We start from the raw sequence: 25,974 nt of genomic DNA, 5'->3' as shown, positions 1-25,974 counted from the left end.
GATCAGCTCTGTGACCTTGTGTCGGCTGTTTAAGACTATCGGGTACTTGACGTCATCCGGTAAGTCTGGAACTCTCTGCAGACGATCACCCACTCTGATGAGACCATGGGCGTCGCTCTCGGGGGCTAGGTGGAGCAGTCTGCTGTCTGATGGGACGGGCTTTGCTCCCTGTAGACAGTCTAGCTCATCGGGGAACGAGTCTCTCTGGGCTCGTTGTAGTAGAAGAAGTTCTGCTTCTTCGTAGTCAGCTGCAGTAATGTCAGTAGTGAGCTGAACCTCTGGGTGGTGCCACAGGAATGTCTTTAGCTGCGCACTCTCTAGGGTGAGGCAATCGTCTATGTCGGGGTCTGTGGAGACGAGTGTGTTCAATCCACAGAACATAGATTTCTTGTTTTCGGCCTCCTCTTTACTCGCTTCCCGTGGGGTGGGTGTAGGCCACTCTTCTTCCGGGAGCTTGAGGAACTCTGGCCCGTCACTGTATAGGTTGTGACGGGTGAGGTCATCCAGGGACATTCCCCGGGTGATGACGTCAGCTGGGTTGTGTTTTGTGTCCACATACCTCCAGCTTGCTACTTCTGTTAAATCTTGAATCTCTGTGACTCTGACTCCCACGAAGACCTTGTATCTGCACGAATCAGACCGGATCCATGTGAGTACTGTCGTGGAGTCTGACCACAAGATTGTTCTTTGCACCGGAATGGTGAGTTCACGTTGGATTAACGTGGCGAGTTGCGCTCCTGCTAGGGCTGCGCAGAGCTCTAGACGCGGGATAGATTGTTGCTTTCGTGGGGCTATTCTTGAGCGAGCCAGGATGAAAGCAGTATGTATTTCTCCTCCCTCCTCTCGGGCACGCAATTAGGCCACCGAACCGTAGGCTACTTCGGAGGCGTCGCTGAAGACGTGCAGGTCCATCTGTCACGTCTCCGGCCTCACTGTGGGTGGGAAGTAGCTGCGGCGTATGTTGACACCTGGGAGTGAGCTGAGTTCCGTCTCCCACTCTCTCCATGTGGATGCAAGGTGTTCGGGTATGGGGTCGTCCCAGCCCTGGTCCTTGTCCCATAACGCTCTTACAATCATCTTTGCCCTGGTGGTGTAAGGTAGAATACATCCCAACGGGTCATATTGTCTGGCGAGTGTTCTGTATACACTCCGTCTGGTGGTCGGTAGTGCAGTCGACCTTCCCTGCTCCTTGGTCAGGGGTGTGTGTTTATAATGGAGCGAGTCTGTTTTGAAGCGCCAGACTAGTCCTAATGTCATTTCTTGGGCTTCTCCTGGGATGGTCGCCATCCAGGTCTCGCTGCTTGCTGCCTTGTCCTCGGGGGAGAGGCTGCGCAATACTTGCGGGTCGCTGCTGGCCCACTGCCTGAGATCAAAGCCGCCTTTGATCAGGGAGGCGCGGAGCTTGAGTAGAAGGGCCTCAGCTTCTTCTGGCGTCGAGACGCTTTGCAGACAGTTGTCCACGTAGAAACTATTTCCTACACTTTGTCGGACCTCTTCATCAGCTGCTGGGTCCTCTGCGACGTGCTTTTGCAGTGCAAACATAGCACAGCATGGGCTGCATGTGGTTCCGAAAGGGAGGACTTCCCATTGATAGATGGCTGGTTGCTCATCCCCGATCCTCTCTCTCCATAGGAACCGCAGCAGGGGCTTGTCCTCCTCCACTAGTCTCACCTGCAGGAACATCCCTTTGATGTCGCCGCTGATGGCCACCTTGTCTTGGCGGAAACGTAGTAACACGCCTAGTAGAGAGGGGCCGAGTGTTGGGCCGGGCAAGAGCTCTTTATTCAGATTTTGTGATCCGATCTGGTAGCTGCAGTTGAACACAATACGATCCTTGCTGTTGTGGTGGACTTTGTGGTGCGGCACGTACCATGATTCGGTCGTCTGATCGGCCTCTTTAATGTCAATTTTCTTTGTGTCCCGCTGTGATTAGCTTGTTAATCTCAGCGCGGTACACCGTCTCTTGAGCGGGGTCTCTGGCTAGGCGCCGCTCTGTGTTCAATAGATACCGCTCCGTCGCTTCTTTTGGGGCGTGGAAGGTAGGCATACCCTCTCGCCTCAGGAGTGGAGTTGCGTATCTCATCACTCCGTTGACTTTGACTCTCTTTGTCCCCTGCTCGAGGAGGGCTATAGCTTAAATGTCTTCCTTGGAACGAATGTCTTTCTTTTCGTTCTTAAAGGGCATTGTCTCTAGTGTCCATAGCCTCTCGACATGCTGTAGGAGGGTGGTGTCTTCTTCTGTCACTCTGGAGTGGAGGCAGTTAGTGGCTGCTGTTCGGTTAAGAGACTTAGCGAGGGGGCCTTGTAATGTCCATCCTAGGCGGGTCTCGACTGCTGCAGGACAGCCTCTGGGCCCTGTGTGGACCCGGTCAATCGGGACGATGAGGTCTGCATGGTCGGAGCCTATCAGCAGGGTCGGGGTGGCACCGTCTATGAGCGGTATAGGTAGTTGACGCAGGTGCACATATTTATCCATCAGCTTGGCGATGGGGTAGGTGTACTGCGACAGGCCTATTTCTTGGCTGGTGAAAGCGTTAGTAATCCTATACCGTCTCTCTGGCTGCCCGCTTGCTGCGATAGTGAAGGAGACATTCTCGCCCTTTATCGTCTTTAGATCTCTTCTTATTGTCCGAATCGTCATCTGGTTTTCGCTCCCCCGCAGCCCCAGCTGGGCCGCAGCGGACGCGAGGAGAAGGGTCTTCTCTGACCCGTCGTCAAGGACGGCGTAAGTGTCCATGACCTTATCTTGGTAACTCAGTGTTACGCGGACCACCTTTAAGAGCACCCGGGCGCCCCCGCTGCTGGCGGGGTCAATGTACATAACACTTGCCTTTGTGCTGCTTGAGGGTGCAGGCTTTCTTCTGTTACTGTCGTGTAGGACATCTAGGTGGGCTCCGTCACACCGACTACACCTCTTCTTTAAGCGGCAATCGGCTGCCATGTGACTGCGCGCACATCGGTAACAGCGTCGGTTGGACTTTATCCATTGACTCACCTCGTCGGCGGTCATCTTCTTGAACGTGTCACATTGTGACAACCAGTGTTCCTTTTCGCAGTACGGGCACACCATCTTCCACTTCTCTTTCATCGAGGGGGTACTGTGGTTCTTGCTGCTCGGTACTGATTCTGATTGGTGCATGACGGTCACCAATCTGCGGCCATCGTTTGCTCTCCTAGGTCCCTCTCTGGAGCTTGGTGTGCTCCGCATGAACGTATCCAACCGTAGGCTGTTGACTTCTCTCGCCAGGAAGTCGGCTAGGTCTAGGAGGGATGGCTCGGGACCGTTAGGATCACGGTGGTCTCTTTGCCGCCTGAAGCGCTCTTGTCGGGCGGGCGGAAGCTTCTCTAAAATCCTCTCGACATTAGAGTTTGCGTACAGTTCGTGCATACCCTTTTCTCTTTGCGCCCCCAGCATCCCTACCAGGGATTGTACCTTGATAGACAGGTCATCTAGTGAGCGATTGTCTGTGGCTGGGGGTAGGCGGTCAATATGCCTTATCTCTTGTATTACGTAGTCCCATATGCGTCCATATCTTTGGTCGAGTGCTGCTAGAGCCGCTGTGTATGGGGTAGTAGAGGTGGCATAGGCCAGCGCTATATTGTGCGCTCGGGGCACCTTGAGGTGCTTCAGTAGGATAGCATACTTGTACGGTTCATCAGCTACATCGGACATCATTGTCTCTAAGCACATTCGTAGCTCCGTGTACTGTGCTCTGTTCTCGTGGGTGAAGTCAGGAAACGTCGGTGTGCCAATGTATGATGCCATGGATGGCTGGCACATCGGTGAGCGTTGGAAGAGAGGCCTCCTAGGCGAGTCTCCTCTTACGCCTCTTGGTGGGCTGGTACCTGCTGGGTACCATGGCCCGCGTATCCAGGTGCTGTTCCTCGGGGCTGGTCGTGCGTCAAGCTCACCCGTGAATTGAGTCGGGGGTCTGTAGCGCAGAGCCGCGGGGGTAGAGCCTGGGCTGTACTGGACCTCCTGGTCCTGTGGAGTACTGTGCTGCTGTCGGGCTTGACTCTCCTCCTCTCCCTCTTCTTCTTCTTCCTCTGGCAGGTCCTCTAGATCCTGTAGTCGTCTATTTAGCCTCTCCGCGGTGTAGACCGTTTCTTCCTTGTAGCTGGGTCTCACTTGGACCGGTCAGGGAAGGGGTTCGGAGGGGGGTATAGGCTCTCTCTGGTGGTCGGGCTCAGGGTCGCTTGATCGGGTAGGGGAGGGTGCCCTTGACCCTTGTCTTGACGAGGCCCTGGAACCCCGTGCAGAGGGAGGGGGTGTTGCCCTGGTGATCAGCTGCTCCATTATCTGCGCTTGTAATCGGTCGCGCTCGGCTTCGCGCTTGGTGAGAGCGAGGTCGCGCTCTGCTTCTCTTTGGGCACCGGCAGCGGCGCGCTGGGCTTCGGCGGCGGCGCGCTGGGCTTCGGCCCGGTCCCTTACCATATTCTCTTCCGTCTGAAGGCGTCTAATCTCTAGACGTATACGATCTTCGTCGCTCCGTTGCTGCGCCTGAAGGCGTTCTCTTTCCATGGAAGAATGTTCGCGCTCACTAAGCGTCTGTGCTTGGAGTCGATCGCGCTCTGTTGAGGCTGCTAGGCTGGCGAGGAATGCCTGTGCCAGCATCTTGTCCGCCTCGCTGGGGGAAGACGCTGGTTGAGGTGATCCGCTCCTGGCAGTACTCGTTGGAGATCTGTTCTCCTGTGGCGAGTCCTGGAGATCCATCTCCGGGGTGCTCTCCTCTTCTTGTAGCGGGTAGAGTTCCATCCCTGGAGGGCTGTCTTTATCCTGGAGCTCTCCGGGGACTACTTCTTCGGTCTTGGCGGGGGGTAAAGTCATGTCGGGTCCCTCCTGGTCCGTACCGTGAGCTTGGTCAGTTACGTTAGAACCCACTAGGGCCTCTATTGGCGGGGTAGCCTGGTCGATAGGGTCGGACATAATTTTACTATCTACTTTTTCCGCGTTTACCGTCTGTAGAAAGCTAGGTAGTATATTGGCAACGTAATCCTCTAAGTACTGAGGTGTCTGCCGTCTACGCTGCGGGCGATCTACTTTAGGAGAACCGTTTTGTGGAGTGTTCATCATTGGCCATGTCAATATTAATACCACTATATTAATATTACACTAGTTACCCTCCGGCTCGAAGGACCAATTGTAACTGAGGGGTACAATTCCCTGACTGTATTGATAAGTATGGTATCATTAAACCACTACCGCTTTATGTACTTTAATTACTGGCCATACAGTACATGATATATAAATATGATGAACACTTCCCACAATGAATCGGTTCCACACAAAGTGGTAATTAAGTATTTATTGCAGCAAAAGGTACATAATATACTTCTCTATTTTACTTTGGATGCGCTTATAAGGCAAAGGAATGTGCGTAGGCAAATCAATAATGAATGTCCATTCTCTGGTTACGCAGGAGGTAATTATACAACCTGAATCTTAGGGAATTATATCTATGGTACACTAGTAATATATAGCGGGTGTAACTGAGGGGTACAATTCCCTGACTGTATTGTTAAGTATGGTATTATTAAACCACTACCTCTTGTACTTTAACTTCTGGCCATCCAGTACATGATATAAATATGATGAACACTTTCCCACCTGATGAAACGAAGTCCACACAAATGTACAAATCGAATATTTAATATAGCAAAAGGTATATACAACGTTCACTTGTTTACACTTATGATTTGAAATGCACTTGTATGGCAAATGAGTATTCGTAGGTAAATCAACATTGAATGTCCAATCTCTGGTTACGCAGGGAGTAAGTATACAACCCGGTTCTCTAGGGAACTATAGCGATGGTACCTAAATGATTATAGCTGGATACACTAAGGGGGGGGGGGGTCCCGCTGGTTGTAAGACAGTAGGAGGGGGGGGTTAGAGAAGCCGCTGGCGGTATCCCATCTGGCCGACGATTTCTTGGGAGAATTCAAAGTCTTGAACACGGTGCCCACAGAACCTCGGTCCGCAGATGAATACAGCCGGACCCTCTAGTGGACGGTGGCTGCCGGTCCACAACGGAGAGACGTGAGGCGACCTCACTGGTGTAGAGCGCCGTCTCACCTTGCTCCTCTCCGGGGGGTAGTTCCAACACTCCGCAGTGTTGGCCGTTATCCATGGAATAATCAAAGCACCCAAAGCATAATCCAAGCCATGGAAGGCTCGCCGTCGTCCGGGTAGAGTAATCCAATATACAGGTCCAGTCGCCCTGGCCCGGAGCTCCTCGGATGCAAGCACCACTAGTGGTCTGCCCAGCCTGGTTAAGACTCCAGATAACGTCAGGAACGATGGGGGTACTGATAACTTTATAACTCTAACCGAACGATGCACCATACATAAATAGACTATTATTAGCTTAATAGAATACGTCCAACTCGACGGTATAGTGCCAAACTATGACAATTCAACTATTAATCCACACGATATCTCAATGCCTATTCTGAGGCCAAGTAGGCCTTACTGCACCACACGTGCGTCGTGGGTGAGGCTTCGCGTCTGTTACTCGGTTGGAGGGTAAAGAACTGATGGACTAAAAGAAAGTTCTACTTTACTTGCGCCATATATATATGCGCTATGAACAAATAGTACCATTCGTATTTCGCCAGACGTATTCCTACGCGGAACCGGGGCTTGCCACGACATGTTGGGCGGCACGATTGAACTTGAACCTAGGGGTATGGCTGCTGGCGCCAGGTTCTCGTCCAATGGTAGAATGAAACTATTATGGGCTGTTTAGTAGACTAAAGGGATATTCAGTGCATATTGTACAAGGAATATACAGGGGATATCAAACGATATACAAATACTATTTAAATATATATATATAAATAAACATATATATTCGGTTTAATCTGATCCTTCACAACAGCCGCCCCCTAATTAGTCCCACCTAATTAGCTAAGCAGAGACAGATTAACCGCACTGTCTACCACTCAAGGTCCGCTGTAAGGGTCAGTCAACTCACAAAGTCATGGGGTCATGGTCATCATCGATAGTATCTGGGAGTCGGGGCAGTTCTATTAGCCTCGCCACGGGTCGTGTGTAAGTGCGCCCTTGGACGAGTACTTCAGCTGCTCGGACCTTGCCATCGGCACCGGTGATCACTTTGCTTACGCGGCCAGCCGGCCACATAGCTCTGGGTAGTGACTGGTCGATAATCATGACGACTGTTCCTTCTGTCAAATTGTCTCTCTCTTTTACCCACTTCTGGCGGGTCTGTAGAGACGGTAGGTAGTGGAGTAGGAAGCTGCTCCAAAACTTGTCAGCTAGTACTTGACTGTACCTCCACATTCTTCTGCCGTTCGCTTCTTCAGGCCTGTACATTGTCTGGGGTAGCGCGGGGTCCAGCCGCCCCATTAGGAGTGTGTTGGGGGTGACTGGGTCGACATCTGCTACATCACTGGAGACGTAACCGAGGGGTTTTGAGTTCAATACTCCCTCGATCTCCGTGAGGACTGTCATTAGGACTTCCTCCGCTACAGTCTGGGCCCCAAGCACGGCGTACAGGGCTGTCTTTATAGAACGTACTTCTCGTTCCCAGGTTCCACCGAAGTGGGGTGCGTTCGGGGGATTAAACTGGAAGTCAATCTGGGATGGAGCGAGGTGGGTCTTAAGTTCTGGGCCCATAGCTTGGAAGCTCTCTCTCAGCTCTCTTTCTCCGCCTTTGAAGTTTGTCCCGTGATCAGACAACAATGTAGACGGTTTTCCTTGCCATGATGTGAATCTGCGGAAGGCCATAAGGAATGAGTCTGTGCTCATGGTCGGAAGGAGCTCGATATGTATCGCTCTGGTGGTCATGCATTTGAATACAATACCCCACCGCTTCTCGGTTCCTCTTCCTCTCTTTATATACAACGGGCCAAAACAGTCCATGCCTGTGGAGTGGAATGGCTTGTCGCCGAGTCGGAGGCGACAGGGAGGTATGTCAGCCATCCGTGGTATGCTGGGCTGCGCGCGCCACTTTCGGCAGTCTAGACAGGTTCGCTGGAAGCGTCGCACCGCTTCTCTCCCTTGAAGTATCCAATAGCGACGTCTGATCTCCGCGAAGACTCTCTCTGCTCCTGCGTGGTGTACATCCTCGTCGTATTTCTTTATGATCAGCTCTGTGACCTTGTGTCGGCTGTTCAAGACTATTGGGTACTTAATGTCATTCGGTAGATCGGGGGCTCTCCGCAGGCGACCACCCACTCTGATGAGATTATGGGCGTCACTCTCGGGTGCCAGGTGGAGCAGTCTGCTGTCTGATGGGACGGGCTTTCCTCCCTGTAGACAGTCTAGCTCATCGGGGAACGAGTCTCTCTGGGCTCGTTGTAGTAGAAGAAGTTCTGCTTCTTCGTAGTCAGCTGCTGACATGTCAGTGGTGGACTGAATCTCTGGGTGGTGCCACAGGAATGTCCTCTGCTGCGCACTCTCTAGGGTAATGCAGTCATCTATGTTGGGGTCTGTGGAGGCGACTGTGCTCAGTCCACAGAACATAGGTTTCTTGTTCTCAGCCTCCTCGTTACTTGCTTCCCGTGGGGTGGGCGTAGGCCACTCTGCTTCCGGGAGCTTGAGGAATTCTGGTCCGTCACTGTAGATGTTGCGACGGGTGAGGTCATCCAGAGACATTCCCCGGGTGATGACGTCAGCTGGGTTGTGTTTGGTGTCCACATACCGCCAGCTCGCTGTTTCTGTTAACTCTTGAATCTCGGTGACTCTGACTCCCACGAAGACTTTGTATCTGCATGAATCAGACTTGATCCATGTGAGTACTGTCGTGGAATCTGACCACAAGATTGTTCTGTGCACCGGAATGGTGAGTTCACGTTGGATTAACGTGGCTAGATGCGCTCCTGCTAGGGCTGCGCAGAGCTCTAGACGCGGGATAGATTGTTGCTTTCGGGGGGCTATTCTTGAGCGGGCCAGGATGAAGGCAGGGTGTATCTTTCCTCCCTTCTCTTGGGCACGCAAGTAGGCCACCGATCCGTAGGCTACTTCGGAGGCGTCGCTGAAGAAGTGTAGATCAATCTTGCATGTCTCTGGCCTCACTGTGGATGGGAAGTAGCTGCGGCGTATATTGACGCCTGGGAGTGAGCGGAGTTCCATCTCCCACTCTCTCCATGTTGAGGCAAGGTGTGCGGGTATTGGGTCGTCCCAGCCCTGGTCCTTGTCCCATAGTGCTCGTACAATCATCTTTGCCCTGGTGGTGTAAGGTAGAATACATCCCAACGGGTCATATTGTCTGGCGAGTGTTCTGTACACACTCCGTCTGGTGGTCGGTGTCGCCGTCGACCTTCCCTGCTCTGGAGTCAAGGGTTTGTGTCTATAGTGGAGCGAGTCTGTTTTGAAGCGCCAGACTAGTCCTAGTGTCATTTCTTGGGCTTCTCCTGGGATGGTCGCCATCCAGGTCTCGCTGCTGGCAGCCTTGTCCGCGGGGGAGAGGCTGCGCAATACGTGCGGGTCACTGCTGGCCCACTGCCTGAGATCAAAGCCGCCTTTGATCAGGGAGGCGCGTAGCTTGATTAGGAGAGCCTCGGCTTCTTGTTGAGTCGAAACGCTTTGTAAACAGTTGTCCACGTAGAAACTGTTCTTCACACTGTGTCGGACCTCTTCATCTGCTGTTGGGTCCTCTGCGACATGTTTCTGTAGTGCAAATGTAGCACAGCACGGGCTGCATGTGGTTCCGAAGGGGAGTACTTCCCACTGGTAGATGGCTGGGTTCTCATCTCCGATCCTCTCTCTCCATAGGAACCGCAGCAGGGGCTTGTTCTCCTCTACTAGTCTCACCTGCAGGAACATCCCTTTGATATCCCCGCTGATAGCCACCTTGTCCTGGCGGAAGCGCAGTAGCACGCCTAGTAGGGAGGGGCCGAGTGTGGGGCCGGGCAAGAGCTCTTTATTCAGATTTTGGGATCCGATCTGGTAGCTGCAGTTAAACACAATGCGATCCTTGCCGTTGTGATGGACCTTGTGATGCGGCACGTACCATGATTCGGTCGTCTGATCGGCCTCTTTAATGTCAATCTTTGTCACATGTCCCGCTGTGATTAGCTTCTCAATCTCAGCGCGGTACACACTCTCTTGAGCGGGGTCTTTGGCTAGGCGCCGCTCTGTGTTCAATAGATAGCGCTCCGTGGCATCTTTCTTTGCGTGAAAGGTGGGCATTCCCTCTCGCCTCAGGAGTGGAGTTGCGTATCTCATCACTCCGCCGACTGTGACTCTCTTTGTCCCCTGCTCGAGTAGGTTGATGGCGTAAATGTCTTCTTTAGAACGAATATCTTTCTTTTCGTTCTGAAAGGGCATTGTCTCTAGTGTCCATAGCCTCTCGACATGCTGCAGGAGAGTGGTGTCTTCTTCTGTCGTTCTGGAGTGGAGGCAGCTAGTGGCTGCTGTTCGGTTGAGAGATTTAGCGAGGGGGCCTTGTAGGGTCCACCCTAGGCGGGTCTCGACTGCTGCAGGACAGCCTCGGGGTCCTGTATGGACCCGGTCAATCGGGACTATGAGTTCTGCATGGTCGGAGCCTATCAGCAGGGTCGGGGTAGCGCCGTCTATGAGCGGGATAGGTAGTTGTCGCAGGTGCACATATTTATCCGTCAACTTGGCGATAGGGTAGGTGTACTGCGATAGTCCTATTTCTTGGCTGGTGAAAGCATTTGTAATCTTATACCGTCGCTCTGGCTGCCCGTTTGCTGCGATAGTGAAGGAGACATTCTCGCCCTTTATCGTCTTTAAATCTCTTCTTATTGTCCGAATCGTCATTTCGTTCTTGCTCCCCCGCAGTCCCAGCTGGGCCGCAGCGGACGCGAGCAGAAGGGTCTTCTCTGACCCGTCATCAAGGACGGCGTAAGTGTCCATGACTTTATCTTGGTAGCTCAATGTCACACGGACTACCTTTAAGAGCACTTGGGCGCCGCTGCTGCTGGCGGGGTCAATGTACATGACACTTGCCTTGGTGCCGCTCGATGGTGCAGGTGGAGGCCGTCTTCTGTTACTGTCGTGTAGTATATCTAGATGGGCTCCGTCGCACCGACTGCACCTTTTCTTTAGGCGGCATTCGGCTGCCATGTGTGGTCGCGCACATCGGTAACAGCGCCTGTTGGACTTTATCCATTGACTCACTTCTTCTGCATTCATCTTTGTGAATAGGTCACATTGTGACAGCCAGTGTTCTTTCTCACAGTAGGGACAAACCATCTTCCACTTCTCTTTTCTCGAGGGGGTACTGTGGCTCCTACTGCTCGGTACTGACTCTGATTGGTGCATGACAGTCACCGATCTTCTTCCATCATTTATTCTCCTGGGTTCCTCTCTGGAGCTTGGCATGCTCCGCCCGAACGTATCTAGTCGTAAGCTGCTGACTTCTCTCGCCAGGAAGTCGACTAGATCAAGGAGGGATGGTTCGGGGCCGTTGGGATCCCGGTAGTCTCTCTGCCGCCTAAAACGCTCTTGTCTTGCGGGTGGCAGCTTCTCCAAAATCCTCTCGACGTTAGAGTTGGCGTATAGCTCATGCATGCCCTTTTCCCGTTGCGCTCCCAGCATCCCTACCAGGGACTGCACTTTGATTGACAGGTCGTCTAATGAGCGATTGTCTGTTGCCGGGGGTAGGCGATCAATATGCCTTATCTCTTGGATTACGTAATCCCATATACGTCCATATCTCTGGTCCAGCGCCGCCAGGGCCGCTGTGTATGGTGTCGTAGAGGTGGCATAGGCTAGCGCTATATTGTGCGCTCGCGGTACTTTCAGGTGCTTCAGTAATATTGCATACTTGTGGCGTTCATCAGCGACATCCACCATCATTGTCTCTAAGCACATCCGGAGCTCCGTGTACTGTGCTCGACTCTCATAGGCGAAGTCTGGGAACGACGGCGTGGCAATGTATGACGCCGTGGATGGCTGATACATCGGCGATCGTTGGGGGAGAGACCTCCTAGGCGAGTCCCCTCTTGCGCCTCTCTGTGGGCTGGTACCGACAGGGTACCATGGCCCGCTGGTCCAGGTGCTATTCCTCGGGGCTGGTCGTGCGTCGTGCTCACCCGTGAATAGAGTCGAAGGTCTGTAGCCCAGCGCCGCGGGGGTATAACCTGGGCTGTACTGGACCTCCTGGTCCGGTGGAGTACTGTGCTGTCGTCGGGCTTGGTTCTCCTCCTCTCCCTCTTCTGATCCTGTAATCGTTTATTTAGCTTCTCCGCAGTGTATGCCGCTCCTTCCTTGTACCTGGGTCTCGCTTGGACCGGTCTGGGAAGGGGGTCTGCGGGGGGTATAGGCTCGGTCTGTTGGTCAAGTTCAGGGTCGCTTGCTCGGTTAGGAGACGCTGCCCTTGACTGTTGTCTCGACGAGTTCCTTGAACCCCTGGCGGAGGGAGAGGGTGTTGCCTTGCGGATCAGCTGCTCCATTAGCTGCGCTTGTAGCTTGTCGCGCTCGACTTCGCGCTTGGTGAGATCTGCTTCTCTTTGGGCACCGGCAGCGGCGCGCTGGGCGTCGGCCCGGTCTCTTGCCATATTCTCTTCCGTCTGAAGGCGTCTCATCTCCAGGCATGTGCGCTCTTCTTCGCTCCATTGCTGCGCTTGGAGGCGTTCTCTTTCAATAGTAAAATGTTCGCGCTCGCTAAGCGTCTGTGCTTGGAGTCGATCGCGTTCGGTAGAGGCTGTCAGGCTGACGAGGAACGCCTGTTGTAGCATCCTCTCCGCTTCGCTGGGGGAAGGCGGTTGTGGAGGTGAGCCGCTCCTGGGTGAGCCGCTCCTGGGTGTACTCGTTGGGGAGTCCTGGAGCTCTATTTCCTCGGCGCTCTCCTCCTCTTCTTCCGTGCAGAGTTCTCTCTCTGTAGGGTTGTCTTCCTCCCGGGGCTGGTCGGGGACTACTTCTTCGGTATTGGCGGGGGGTAAAGGCATGTCAGCTCCCTCCTGGTCCCCACCGTGAGCTTGGTCAGTTACATTAGCACCTACTAGGGCCTCTGTGGTCGGGGAAACCTGGTCGTTAAGGTCAGACATAATTTTACTTTCTACTTTTACCGCGTTTACCGTTTGTCGAAGGCTAGGTAGTTGACTGACAGCGTAAGCCTCTAAGTACTGAGGTGTCTGTCGTCTGCGCCGCGGGCGTTCTACGTTAGGAGGACCGTTTCGTGGAGTGTTCATCATAGGCCATTTCAATATTAATAACACTATATTAATATTACACTAGTTACCCTCCGGCTCGAAGGACCAATTGTAACTGAGGGGTACAATTCCCTGACTGTATTGTTAAGTATGGTATTATTAAACCACTACCTCTTGTACTTTAACTTCTGGCCATCCAGTACATGATATAAATATGATGAACACTTTCCCACCTGATGAAACGAAGTCCACACAAATGTACAAATCGAATATTTAATATAGCAAAAGGTATATACAACGTTCACTTGTTTACACTTATGATTTGAAATGCACTTGTATGGCAAATGAGTATTCGTAGGTAAATCAACATTGAATGTCCAATCTCTGGTTACGCAGGGAGTAAGTATACAACCCGGTTCTCTAGGGAACTATAGCGATGGTACCTAAATGATTGTAGCTGGATACACTAAGGGGGGGGGGGGGGGGTCCCGCTGGTTGTAAGACAGTAGGAGGGGGGGGTTAGAGAAGCCGCTGGCGGTATCCCATCTGGCCGACGATTTCTTGGGAGAATTCAAAGTCTTGAACACGGTGCCCACAGAACCTCGGTCCGCAGATGAATACAGCCGGACCCTCTAGTGGACGGTGGCTGCCGGTCCACAACGGAGAGACGTGAGGCGACCTCACTGGTGTAGAGCGCCGTCTCACCTTGCTCCTCTCCGGGGGGTAGTTCCAACACTCCGCAGTGTTGGCCGTTATCCATGGAATAATCAAAGCACCCAAAGCATAATCCAAGCCGTGGAAGGCTCGCCGTCGTCCGGGTAGAGTAATCCAATATACAGGTCCAGTCGCCCTGGCCCGGAGCTCCTCGGATGCAAGCACCACTAGTGGTCTGCCCAGCCTGGTTAAGACTCCAGATAACGTCAGGAACGATGGGGGTACTGATAACTTTATAACTCTAACCGAACGATGCACCATACATAAATAGACTATTATTAGCTTAATAGAATACGTCCAACTCGACGGTATAGTGCCAAACTATGACAATTCAACTATTAATCCACACGATATCTCAATGCCTATTCTGAGGCCAAGTAGGCCTTACTGCACCACACGTGCGTCGTGGGTGAGGCTTCGCGTCTGTTACTCGGTTGGAGGGTAAAGAACTGATGGACTAAAAGAAAGTTCTACTTTACTTGCGCCATATATATATGCGCTATGAACAAATAGTACCATTCGTATTTCGCCAGACGTATTCCTACGCGGAACCGGGGCTTGCCACGACATGTTGGGCGGCACGATTGAACTTGAACCTAGGGGTATGGCTGCTGGCGCCAGGTTCTCGTCCAATGGTAGAATGAAACTATTATGGGCTGTTTAGTAGACTAAAGGGATATTCAGTGCATATTGTACAAGGAATATACAGGGGATATCAAACGATATACAAATACTATTTAAATATATATATATAAATAAACATATATATTCGGTTTAATTTGATCCTTCACAACAGCGGGAGATACTGGAAGGGTCCCCCCGGTTGTAAGCCAGCAGGGGTAGAGGATCTGTCGGTAGTAGAGAGTCTGGTCAACGATGACTAAGGAGACTCCAAGTACAGGAGACGGTGCAATAGTCTCTTGATCCACAGACGAATACAGCTGTTCTCCGTAGACTGTAGCTCCACAGTGAAGAAAGCTAGCCGGCCTCAGGCTCTCTGAGGCGCAGACTCGACGTGGCTCCTCACAGGGTAAATCCCACACGTGTAGGCGTCGGCGATTCTCCGCTCCATAAATCACAGGACCAAAACAAATATAATCCAGCCGCAAAGGGCTATGTAGTCGTCGGGTAGATTAATCCAGTGTACATGTCCACACGGTTCTCGTCTAGGTCTCCTCGGGTGAAAGCGCCATGAAAGCAGCCCAGCCTGGATAAGCACTCTAGCTGATACGAGGAAGCGTTGGTGATGCTGGTCACTGTAGAACTTTAGCCGCACGATACACTATACACAAATAGACTATTACTGACTTAACCCTTAGAAGTCTAACCTAAATAGCTCCTCCTCCTGAGAATTTCCCCCTTTTTTTTTGTTACATAATATAAAATTACAGATTCATACCTTCAAAATAAGCCATCAATTGTCAAATTTGAGACGATAGTTTTCAATCAATGTCCTATCAAACATTCTGGTAAAATCCTAACACCTTTTCAGTATAGGACTTTGAACTAGATCCAAGTTCATTCAGCTATCTGATGAGAGAACTACACTCCCAGAATTCAATGTGATCATTGTCACTAGCACCATTTCACACCTGAGCAAAGGCCCAGTCATTCCTTTGTTATTCCAGTGAATGGACCCAGCAGGAGGCCTAGCCTGTGTGTGTGTTTCTGTGTGTGTGTGTGTCTGTGTCTGTATCTACAGTACTGTACCATATCAAAAAAAAATAAGCAAACTAGACTAGATGTAAATGTAATGTGTAAATGTGTAAATGTAAATGTGTGTGTGTGTCTGTCTGTCTGTGTATGTGTGTGTGTGTATGTGTGTGTGTGTGTCTGTGAAACATGTCTTGTACTCATTTACCTCACTAAATACAGCAATGTGTAACTGTAGATTTCAAGAGAGAGAGAGAGAGAGAGAGAGAGAGAGCGACATTTATAATAATTATATTATTAATTAGTTTTTTTACACACACACACTAATAACATGATCATAACCAGAGAAAACAAGACCAAAGACAACTGGAATAGAATATCACACAATTTTATTAAAAACACATAGAGAATAATAATCAACAAGAAACATCAACTGTATCAATTGTATTGTACAATGAACAACCCTATATATCACTTTTGGATTACAATAGTAATACAAGGTGCCTCATATGATATTTGGCAGAGAGCGCGACCACAATGAATTTAGGCAAAATCTCCAAAAAAATAAAATTATGCACATGTATAAAAAAAAATAGGTGTCTCCTCATGGTTGTATCTGCCTGTTTTGTATCACACTAAGTGATATGTGAAAAAGCAGTTCCTGTCTGGAATGAGACAGAGGGCCACACCACATTCACCGCACTTCCAGGGGGTCTTCATCTTACAATGTACGCAAAACAGGCGGCCAGCCGTGGCCTTCTGGGATTTATCTGCCTGTTGCGTGATCGCAACAGGTAAATGGTTCCTTGGTAGGCGGTCCACTGGTGCTGTGGGTAGATTGTCCACTGGCACCTGTACAACTGTGATGCCACACAGCTCAGCTACCAGCTCCTGCTGGAAAACCAGGTGGGTCATCGGCTGCACCTGCTGCTCTCTGCACAGCTCCATGTGAAGAAGGTAGGAGTTAGTGGCGGCAATGTCCAGATAATGATAGAGCAAAGTCCTGTACCATCGCATGGTCTTGTGGTGTGCAGAGTAGTACTGGATGAGTTGGTCAGACAAATCAACGCCTCCCATGTACTTGTTGTACTCCAGGACAGGTGTTGGGCATGCAATGTTCTCAATGGACCAGGTCTCACTGCGCTTGTTTTTTATTCTCCTCAGCACAGTTTTTCCAGCGAATGACTCGTGGATTGTGGAGCAAACAGAGACTTCACGTGTGTCCATCCACTTCACAAAGACCAGTGGGCCATCACGTAGCCACCTGATGGTGCCCCTAGCATCCTTCTTTTTGAGAGCATTCACCTCTGTGCGGGGGCATTCTTTTCTGTTGTCTCTGTACGTTCCACATGCTCCGACACCCAGGCTATGCAGATCCCTGAAAAGCTTTGGACTTGTATAAAAGTTATCGACATACAAATGATATCCCTTGCCCATGGGTACTTGCTTGAGGTGTGCTGGCTTTATCAGGGACATGACAGAGTCATACGCCAGTCCAATGCCTGATTTGAACTTTGACTTCCCGGCGTAAACAGCAAAGTCCGAAGTGTAGCCATTGCTACTGTCAGCCAAAACAAAAAGTTTGAAGCCCCACTTCGTTGGCTTGGCTTTCATGTACTGCTTCATAGAAGTATGGGCCTTGCTTGCAACCATCCTCTCATCAATGGAAATGTTTTGCCTGGGGTGGTAGAGCGCTTTGCATGCAGACCTGATGGTGTCCATAAGGGGCTTCAGTTTGAACAGGCGGTCATAGTCTGCTGTCCCCTTCTTTCTGTCATTCACAACATCCTCGTCCGGATCACTCATGTGGACGTTCCAAGATATCGTTCGGAACCTGTCCCTTGCCTAGAGAGAGAGAGAGAGAGAGAGAGAGAGAGAGAGAGAGAGAGAGAGAGAGAGAGAGAGAGAGAGAGAGAGAGAGAGAGAGAGAGAGAGAGAGAGGAGAGAGAGAGAGACGACGTCATCTTTCCTTCACAAAGCGCATCGATGCGCTGTCAACTAAAGCACCGTGTTTAGCGCGGGTGACCAAAACACCAAACTCGTCACACAGCAGCGAGTGGCTGATACTGTAGTTCACGTAGTCCACTCCACTGTCCGCTTGAATGAACTGCGAGAGATAATTCATAACTCATATACACACACGCACTCTGCCATACAGTAGTTAATGTTTTAGCGCGACGTGGGTATACAGGACTGTCAGGATGCTGCAGAGTTTCTGTTGCACATAGAAGCAGACTCGACACAAGTTTCGTCTTGACGCTGCGTCTCAGCGCACACACACACATACACACACACCACATTATTCTGCGAAGCAGCTCAGTGTCCCGTGGATATTATTGCAAGAGATATTTCATACATATTATGAAAAGCCGATGCCGACCTGTTGTTTAGAATTTGGATGGGGGGTAGCGAGTCTCTGATACCTCTCACCTCTGCGCGGGGGTCTAACACCTATTCACAGCGCACACGCTTCTCTTGTGTGTGTGCGCGCGTGCGTGAGTGCGTTTCGTGACGCGCTGTAGTTCTCTGGCAAACGCAAATAATTACAAGCATACTCATCTAGCAAGAATTAAACGTATTTACAAATCGTATTATGTTTTGCAAGTAAGGAGACATATATAGTAAATCTCAAAGCACTCGAAATGGTCATTTTTCTATTTTTACAGATTTCTGAAAAGCGCGACTTCCAGAGCATTTATGAGTCATTCTAAATCCCTTTGTTCTCTGCCCACGGGTCCAAACAAGCCCCGCGACCTAAAAGGGTTAATAGAAATATGTCGCACTCGACGGTATAGCGCCAAACTCTGACAATTCAGTTATTAATTCGCACGCGGTCTCAATGCTCTTATTTGGGGCCAAACAGGCCATACTTCACCGCACGGAGTATCGTGGGTGAGGCTTCAACTTATTGGGTAACTCTACTTCTGTATTCACCTGCGCCATATTTATATGCACAGCGAACAATCTAGTGCCAACCTCATTTCTGTCTCGTATCCCTGAGCAAGGCCGGGCATGTACAGACATGTCTTGACGGTGGCCTTGAACCTGACTCTGGAGGCATGGCACCTGTGGACCGCTGTCCAATAGGAGAATGAAATATTATGGTCTGTACTAGGCTAAAGGGATATTCCGTGTATATGTACAAGGAATATACAAGGGGTATCAAACGATATACAAATACTATGCAATATATATCAATCAATAAATATATATATTCGGTTTAATCTGATCCTTTGTAACAGTTAACCTTTCACTACCACACTACAGAAGGTTAACCCTTTCACTACCACACTACAGAAGGTTAACCCTTTCACTACCACACTAGAGACGGTTAACCCTTTCACTACCACACTACAGAAGGTTAACCCTTTCACTACCACACTAGAGACGGTTAACCTTTCACTACCACACTACAGAAGGTTAACCCTTTCACTACCACACTACAGACGGTTAACCTTTCACTACCACACTACAGAAGGTTAACCCTTTCACTACCACACTACAGACGGTTAACCTTTCACTGCCACACTACAGAAGGTTAACCTTTCACTACCACACTACAGAAGGTTAACCTTTCACTACCACACTACAGACGGTTAACCTTTCACTACCACACTACAGAAGGTTAGAGACTTAATATATTGATGTGATTTTCGGTGTCAATGATCACACCAGCCAGAAAGTGAATGTGCATGGTAGCCAAGGCAATGGAATTATATCTTTGATCATTGATTGGCCTTAGTTATGAATTTTACGTCCAAACTAGTTAGGTTATGCCATAAGTAACCGTGGTGCAACCGATCTTAGTAGCTGATTTAGTTACAAATTAACTAGTAGTTACTAAACCGCAAGTGTCACTTTACACACTAGAGAACTCACGCATAACTGGTGCAACCAGTGGAGGTCCAATCAGAAGGAACCATTGATCATAGTTACCACGGTGATGTTGTGATTGACAGGTGGAACATCTGACCGAAGGAGCAGTTTATCAGTTCCAGGTGTACGGTGCCAGCTTGGCTGGACTGGGATTTGCTTCCAAACATTCAGCTGACTTCACCTGCAAGGCCTTTGATATGCCTGAGCCTGGTTAGTATCTATCTATCTATCTATCTATCTATCTATCTATCTATCTATCTATCTATCTATCTATCTATCTATCTATCTATCTATCTATCTATCTATCTATCTATCTATCTATCTATCTATCTATCTATCTATCTATCTATCTATCTATCTATCTATCTATCTATCTATCTATCTATCTATCTATCTATCTATCTATCTATCTATCTATCTATCTATCTATCTATCTATCTATCTATCTATCTATCTATCTATCTATCTATCTATCTATCTATCTATCTATCTATCTATCTATCTATCTATCTATCTATCTATCTATCTATCTATCTATCTATCTATCTATCTATCTATCTATCTATCTATCTATCTATCTATCTATCTATCTATCTATCTATCTATCTATCTATCTATTGTTTCATTAATTGGTTTACTAGCAGTCATTGACCCATCACTAGTCACTGACAAACTGAGTGTGTGTATCCATCAGGTCCAGCCTTTGACATGACATTCTGTGAGATCAGAGATGATTCACTGGTTGTCGAGTGGCAGGCACCTATCTACACCGGTTCTGGACCAATCACAGGCTACTATGTCGACTATGCCAAGGCGGGCTCCTCCAATTGGACCACAGCAAATACAACAGCCGTCAGTCACCGCTTCGTCAAGGTGAGCTCACCGTTTCCTTGGATACTTGGCCTGGGATCATTTCAGATCATCATAAGTATAATCATATCTCGCCGCCTACTACTACTACTACTACTACTACTACTACTACTACTACTACTACTACTACTACTACTACTACTACTACTACTACTACTACTACTACTACTACTACTACTACTACTACCAGAGACAGCACACTGTGTAGTTTGAAAATGATGACGGCAACAATTAAACTACTCGCTACAAAACAAACTTCAGAGAAAGTTATTCAGTGTGATGTGATTTTATATCAAATTATAGTCAAATTATAATTTACTGTAAGTGAAATCTAGGTTTTAAATCAATCAATATCTGAAATGAAGAAAAAAAATAGATACAAAATATACCTTTTTTCTATCATGAAATGGTCCCCTCTGACCAAAATAGCCTCTTCTGCCTCGTCAGTCATTTAATTCAATGCGTGCGCCCCGTTGTCATGGAGCTACAGGTACATTTAATTTTTGTCTTCATATTTTCACCGTATGTCAGAGTTTATCAAATTATAATCCTTCAATACTGTTGACAGAATTGGCTATGGGGCGACAATAATATACTCATGAGGCATGGTTTCTACCTCGAGCCCTTAATCGGCGTGGTTTATTATTTACATTGGTTCATAGTACAGCAGCACATGAGGTCTCCTCTCCGTGAGAGGTAGATGGGGAAGAGACAGAAGGGGGAGTCGGCATCAGCTTTTATACTCTACCTGGAAACAGTTATGTACAGTCAGTGGAAACAGTTGTGTACAGTTAGACAGTTACTTGCAATATAACAATAACAATAATAATGCCATCTCTTGGGTTTTTTAATCAATTTTCAAAGTTTGGTTGTACACAGTGCGCTGAGATATATCAGTACAAAAAAGAAATGAGCAGCCGGAACCAAACCAGATGCTTCGTGACCTCCATGTTTGTTTTTATTTCCAATCAAAAAGCACATGAACGCGCCGAGGTCGAATATCCAAGAAGAACGCAAGTCACAGACAAGTCTTAACGGACGTCGTCCTCATGAATGCACTGTTCAGAATCAGAATCAGCTAGGACTTTATTGCCAAGTAGTTTACTGTACACATACAAGGAATTTGATTTGGTCGTTTTTGGTGCGACATTGACGGACAGACAATTACGGTAGAATAAGATAAAAGGTAGCATAAGATAAAATGGAATATTAACTAAATTAAAATAGAAGTATAATTATCAAATAAAATAGGCCAGGGCTGTACAATTGTGCACGATGTGGTTGCGTATAAACACTAACTAGAATAAAAAGGGTTGTGCAATTGAGCAGCAATGTGCAAAAATAATGAACAGTGGACTATGAACAAGTATGAATAGTGTATATACAAACATATGGATCATTATTAGGTACTTAGCTGGAGGTAATCCCTCTTTAAATGTCAGCAACTGCAGCCTTTCCATCACTCCATAGTAGTCCATCACATTATCATACCAAAAATTTTATTATGCAAAAAAACAGGTTCATTATTAGTCATTAAATATCAACATGGAAAATTTATGAATGGCATCGTGTCATAATGCATGCATGAGCATTCTATAAATTCAGCAGCACTATTTTATTCCCTCTGAACTGTTGGCGCGAGAAGGTGCTTTTCACTCGTTTAAAAATACTGAGAAGGATCAATAGTGAGTTTTAGTCTCACTAGTTAGTTATGCATGTTGTTTTAGGAGGCTGATCTCTAGTGGCCAGTGAAGGGAACTACAGATGCTTAGAGCTGCAAGTCATCCCAATAGAGACAATGCTCCCATACAGTCTGTGTGCGATAACAGAGGTAGTACTCTGTACTGTGAACTTCTGTCAAGGTTTGTCCCAGAACCTGTCCTCTCTTATCCTCTCCTCTCTTACCCTCTCCTCTCTTATCCTCTTATCTCCCCTCTCTTATCCTCTCCCCTCACCTATATCCTCTCCTCTCTTATCCTCTCTCCTCTCCTCTCTTATCCTCTCCTCTCTCGTCCCCTCCCCTTGCCTCCCCTCCACATTCCTCTCTTCCTCTCTCCTCTCTTCTCCCCGCAACACTCCTCTCTTCCTCTCTTCCTCTCTTCCTCTCTTCCTCTCTTCCTCTCCTCTCCTCTCCTCTCCTCTCCTCTCCTCTCCTCTCCTCTCCTCTCCTCTCCTCTCCTCTCCTCTCCTCTCCTCTCCTCTCCTCTCCCTAGGTGGAAAGTCTGGAGGTGGGTGCTAGCTATGTGTTCCGTGTGCGTGCAGCCAACCAGTCAGGAACTGGCGGGGGTTCTGTGGCCTCTGACCCCATCACAGCCAAGGCCCTGCCAGGTAACCTTTGACCTCTCCCCATGGCCCATGTTCATGTTGTGCCTATACACAGTAAATCAGTGTCAAATTAACACAATAAGCGAGTGTTAAGTTTTTACTCTATTTAGAGTTAATTTAACTCTTACACAAGAACAAGAGTCAATTTAACACTAATTGTAGTTGGGAACAAATACACTCGGGAATAATAGTGTTAATTTTACACTGCAAGATTTACTGTGTGCGTGTCAGACACAGATCTCTGTCGATATTTACACATATCAATATTTGCATAATGAGCACATGTGTGATGTCTAATCATGTACAGTATGCACATAATGAGCAAGTGTGTATCATCAGTGAAAATTGTCATTTTTAAAACATTAAATTATGATTAAATCACCTCAGACAGAACATCTCTTTAGTCTTTATGTGACCTTCTCAAACCTGTAAAACAATATGAACAATTTACAGTACGAAACAAAAAATAAAACATACAATACAATAATGAAGTCAGTCATTAAAAGTGTGCATGCGTGTGTGTGTGTGTGTGTGTGTGTGTGTGTGTGCGTGTGCATGTGTGTGTGTCTGTGTGTGTGTGTGTGTGTGTGTGTCTAGGCACAAAGGAGATGTCCTGTAAGGTTGACGAGAAGAGTGGAGACATCGTCCTGTCGTTTGAATCTTGTCAGATGACGGAGGGATCGACCTTCATGTGGAAGAAGAACTACAGAGACTTCACCAGGACTGAGTTCACCAAGGGACTGAAGATCAAGAACGAAGGAAGCATGTAAGGACATACTGTAGATAGATAGATGGATCCATTCATCAATCAAAACTCTGGACTGATATATTCTGATATCATTATGTAATTAAGTTAATAATAAGCACTTGTTATAATTAATTTAGACAATGGATTTGTGGACCACCACGATCACAATATCCTCATTTCATCCAGATAGGATCCTGTTGAAAGACAATAAACAATAATATAAAATTATTGCATATCTCTCTCTCTCTCTCTCTCTCTCTCTCTCTCTCTCTCTCTCAGTTCTAAGCTGATCTTTACTCAGGCAGAGATGGAGGACTTTGGAACCTACTGCATCAACGTTACCAACACGACCGGAGTGTCAGCCAGCCACACCGTCTCTGCTGAAGGTAGGATTGGCCAAACTCTGTGTACGTATGGCTCTGGTATCTGTGCTCCGAACAGACGCCGCGTTCACCAAAGAGGTTCACTATTTAAAACGAAAAAAGAAATGACAAGAAATTCAAATTTTTATATCAAAGTACTTTCAGACTTTCAATTCAGTCAGGTGTTAGCAGTATTGTAGGGATATTGTTGTATGTGTGTCCGTGCACCTGCTGTCTCACTATGATCATAAAGTGTAGGTAGAGCTACATTTTATTTATCATTTGAAAATACAAAGACTGCCCCCCACTTCTGTACATGCCTGGTTGTTAAGTGAAGGGTTAATGGTCGAACTATATATTCAAAGTGACTTTTATCATCCAATCAGGACGTGGAACTAGCAGGTCAGAGGTCAGACGTTGGTCCTGTTGTGGTCCGATGAGTCTATGGACTGGCATTGGGATCAGAGTTCCACATAGACTGGACACAATGGGCCTAATCTATCAAGCAAAATACAACATACACAATCGAATGTAGACGTACATAAATAAATACATCCAAAGGAGATGCAGAGTGCAGGTGTGTCGTCTCATAACTGTTACGGTTTGTAAAGCGACCCCAATAGCACGACACAGACAGGTATTCAGCGTTAGCCAAAACAAGGGCGTATTTAAATCTCTTAACAAGCGGGCAGAAAAGTGGCAATTTTTGAACTTGAACTTGAGGACTGCATACCTTTTTTGCAAACCAAAACAACATACTTTATACTTATAGCACATGCATGAGCCTGGTCTCTTTGAAAGATGACATTCTGAAGTTTCTGATTCCAGAAAAGAAATTCACTTTTAGTGCTAAAGTAATAGAGTTACATAGGTCTGAACTTGAGTTGTAAAAAAAACGTGTTACTCAAGTTTTTCTGTAGTAGTTAGTAGTCCAGAGGTAGTATGGCTTACAAAAATACTAGCCATAGCCTGAAGCCTTATGTAGTACATATCCACATTTCATAAAGATCCATTCAGAAATGAGTGATTTAGGAGTGATTTTGGTAAACTGTGTAAAAAGAAAAACTCCGTTTATTTAGATCCCCATGTGGGGTATCATTGGAAAGCCACACTCATTGGTTACAACGATCCACAATCATTTTCGAGATCGGATCTAGATTGACGGAACTACTGCAGCCTGAGTCGGGAGTGGTATTTTGCGCAATACTGTGTACTTTGCACAAGCGTCAAAAACCGGCATGTAACTCGAGAACCGCTGAACGGATTTGGTCGGAATATCGACAGGCAACAAATAAGCCTTTAATTCGATATATATATATTGTATTACAAAATATGTACACCCGAGCCACTAGGGGTCGCCAAAGTGCCGGTTGCAAAAAATCAGAGAAAACGTCCCTTATGAGGGACGTTGCAGCTTAAGAGGTAAAACAACAGAAAAAAGCAGTACTGTCTCTTTAAGGGTGAATTACACTAGAGTCCAGGAATCATGAACAACAAAAAATGCAGCACTGTTCCTTTAAGGGAAAAAATGTACATGAAAAAAAACGAGTCCTCTCAGGGCAAAAACAAAACAACCCGAAGGCGATGAAAAAACAGAGTCAACGGAATAATGTCACTGTTCGGAGTACAGTCAGTTAAGGACTCACCAGGGGCCAACTGCAGAACGGGCAATTAAAAAAACACGGATCCTAGGAAAGAGAGCGAGCGCACAGGGAAAACATCCATGGGACGGTGGGGAGCGATGCAACCTCTCACACTGGAGACACGGGAGTATACGGCATGACCTGGAAGCCTGCCCATTTAAGCTCTCCAGGACGCGTGAGCAGATTGCAATTACTCTCAGGTGCGTGACGAGCAAATCATCCTCAGGTGCGTGGTGCACGCAGCGCTGATCCAGCCCTCACAATAACATCTTTATGATCCGGTCGGTCTCAAAATCACACTGACACGACACGTTATAAACCAGTCAGTGTTGTAGTCGAGTCACTAAATCTCGAGTCCGAGTCGAGTCTCGAGTCACCAAAGAAGAGCCCGAGTCGAGTCCGAGTCGAGTCCCCATTACCCCTAGTCCGAGTCCAAGTCCAAGTCATCAAGGTTGAGTCTACCATTTCAAAGGGAGTTTATTTACTTTGTGACACATGACCAAACAAAATGCACTAGCCATCGATATCTTATGCCAAACGATTAGGGCATACACATTTAAAATAAAACAAGTCCGAGTCCTCGTCTGCACCTCCCAAGTCCGAATGCAGTCGAGTCCAAGTCAGAGTCATCAGTGTTCAAGTCCAAGTCGAGTCACGAGTCGTGAAAATCAGTCCAGGACCCGGACTCGAGTCCTAC

General features: G+C 48.0%; 1 protein-coding gene across 1 annotated transcript in view; it reads left to right on the top strand.

Annotated features, from left to right (window-relative positions):
- Window positions 1-23,658, top strand: part of LOC311247519 (M-protein, striated muscle-like) — a gene marked incomplete at both ends in the record, with an annotated part of 30,204 nt that extends 6,546 nt beyond the window's left edge. The window contains 5 exons of the mRNA XM_084338558.1: window positions 19,413-19,539; window positions 20,024-20,202; window positions 22,413-22,527; window positions 23,122-23,290; window positions 23,552-23,658. Of these exons, the coding sequence (XP_084194684.1) occupies window positions 19,413-19,539; window positions 20,024-20,202; window positions 22,413-22,527; window positions 23,122-23,290; window positions 23,552-23,658 (697 nt within the window). The remainder of the gene's footprint in view (window positions 1-19,412; window positions 19,540-20,023; window positions 20,203-22,412; window positions 22,528-23,121; window positions 23,291-23,551) is intronic.
- Window positions 23,659-25,974: the final 2,316 nt, after the last annotated feature.

Source organism: Notolepis coatsorum (assembly GCF_963971535.1).
Source record: "Notolepis coatsorum genome assembly, contig: SCAFFOLD_1936, whole genome shotgun sequence".
In the NCBI taxonomy this organism is placed as follows: Eukaryota; Metazoa; Chordata; class Actinopteri; order Aulopiformes; family Paralepididae; genus Notolepis; species Notolepis coatsorum.
This window is presented reverse-complemented; position numbering and strand designations above follow the sequence as displayed.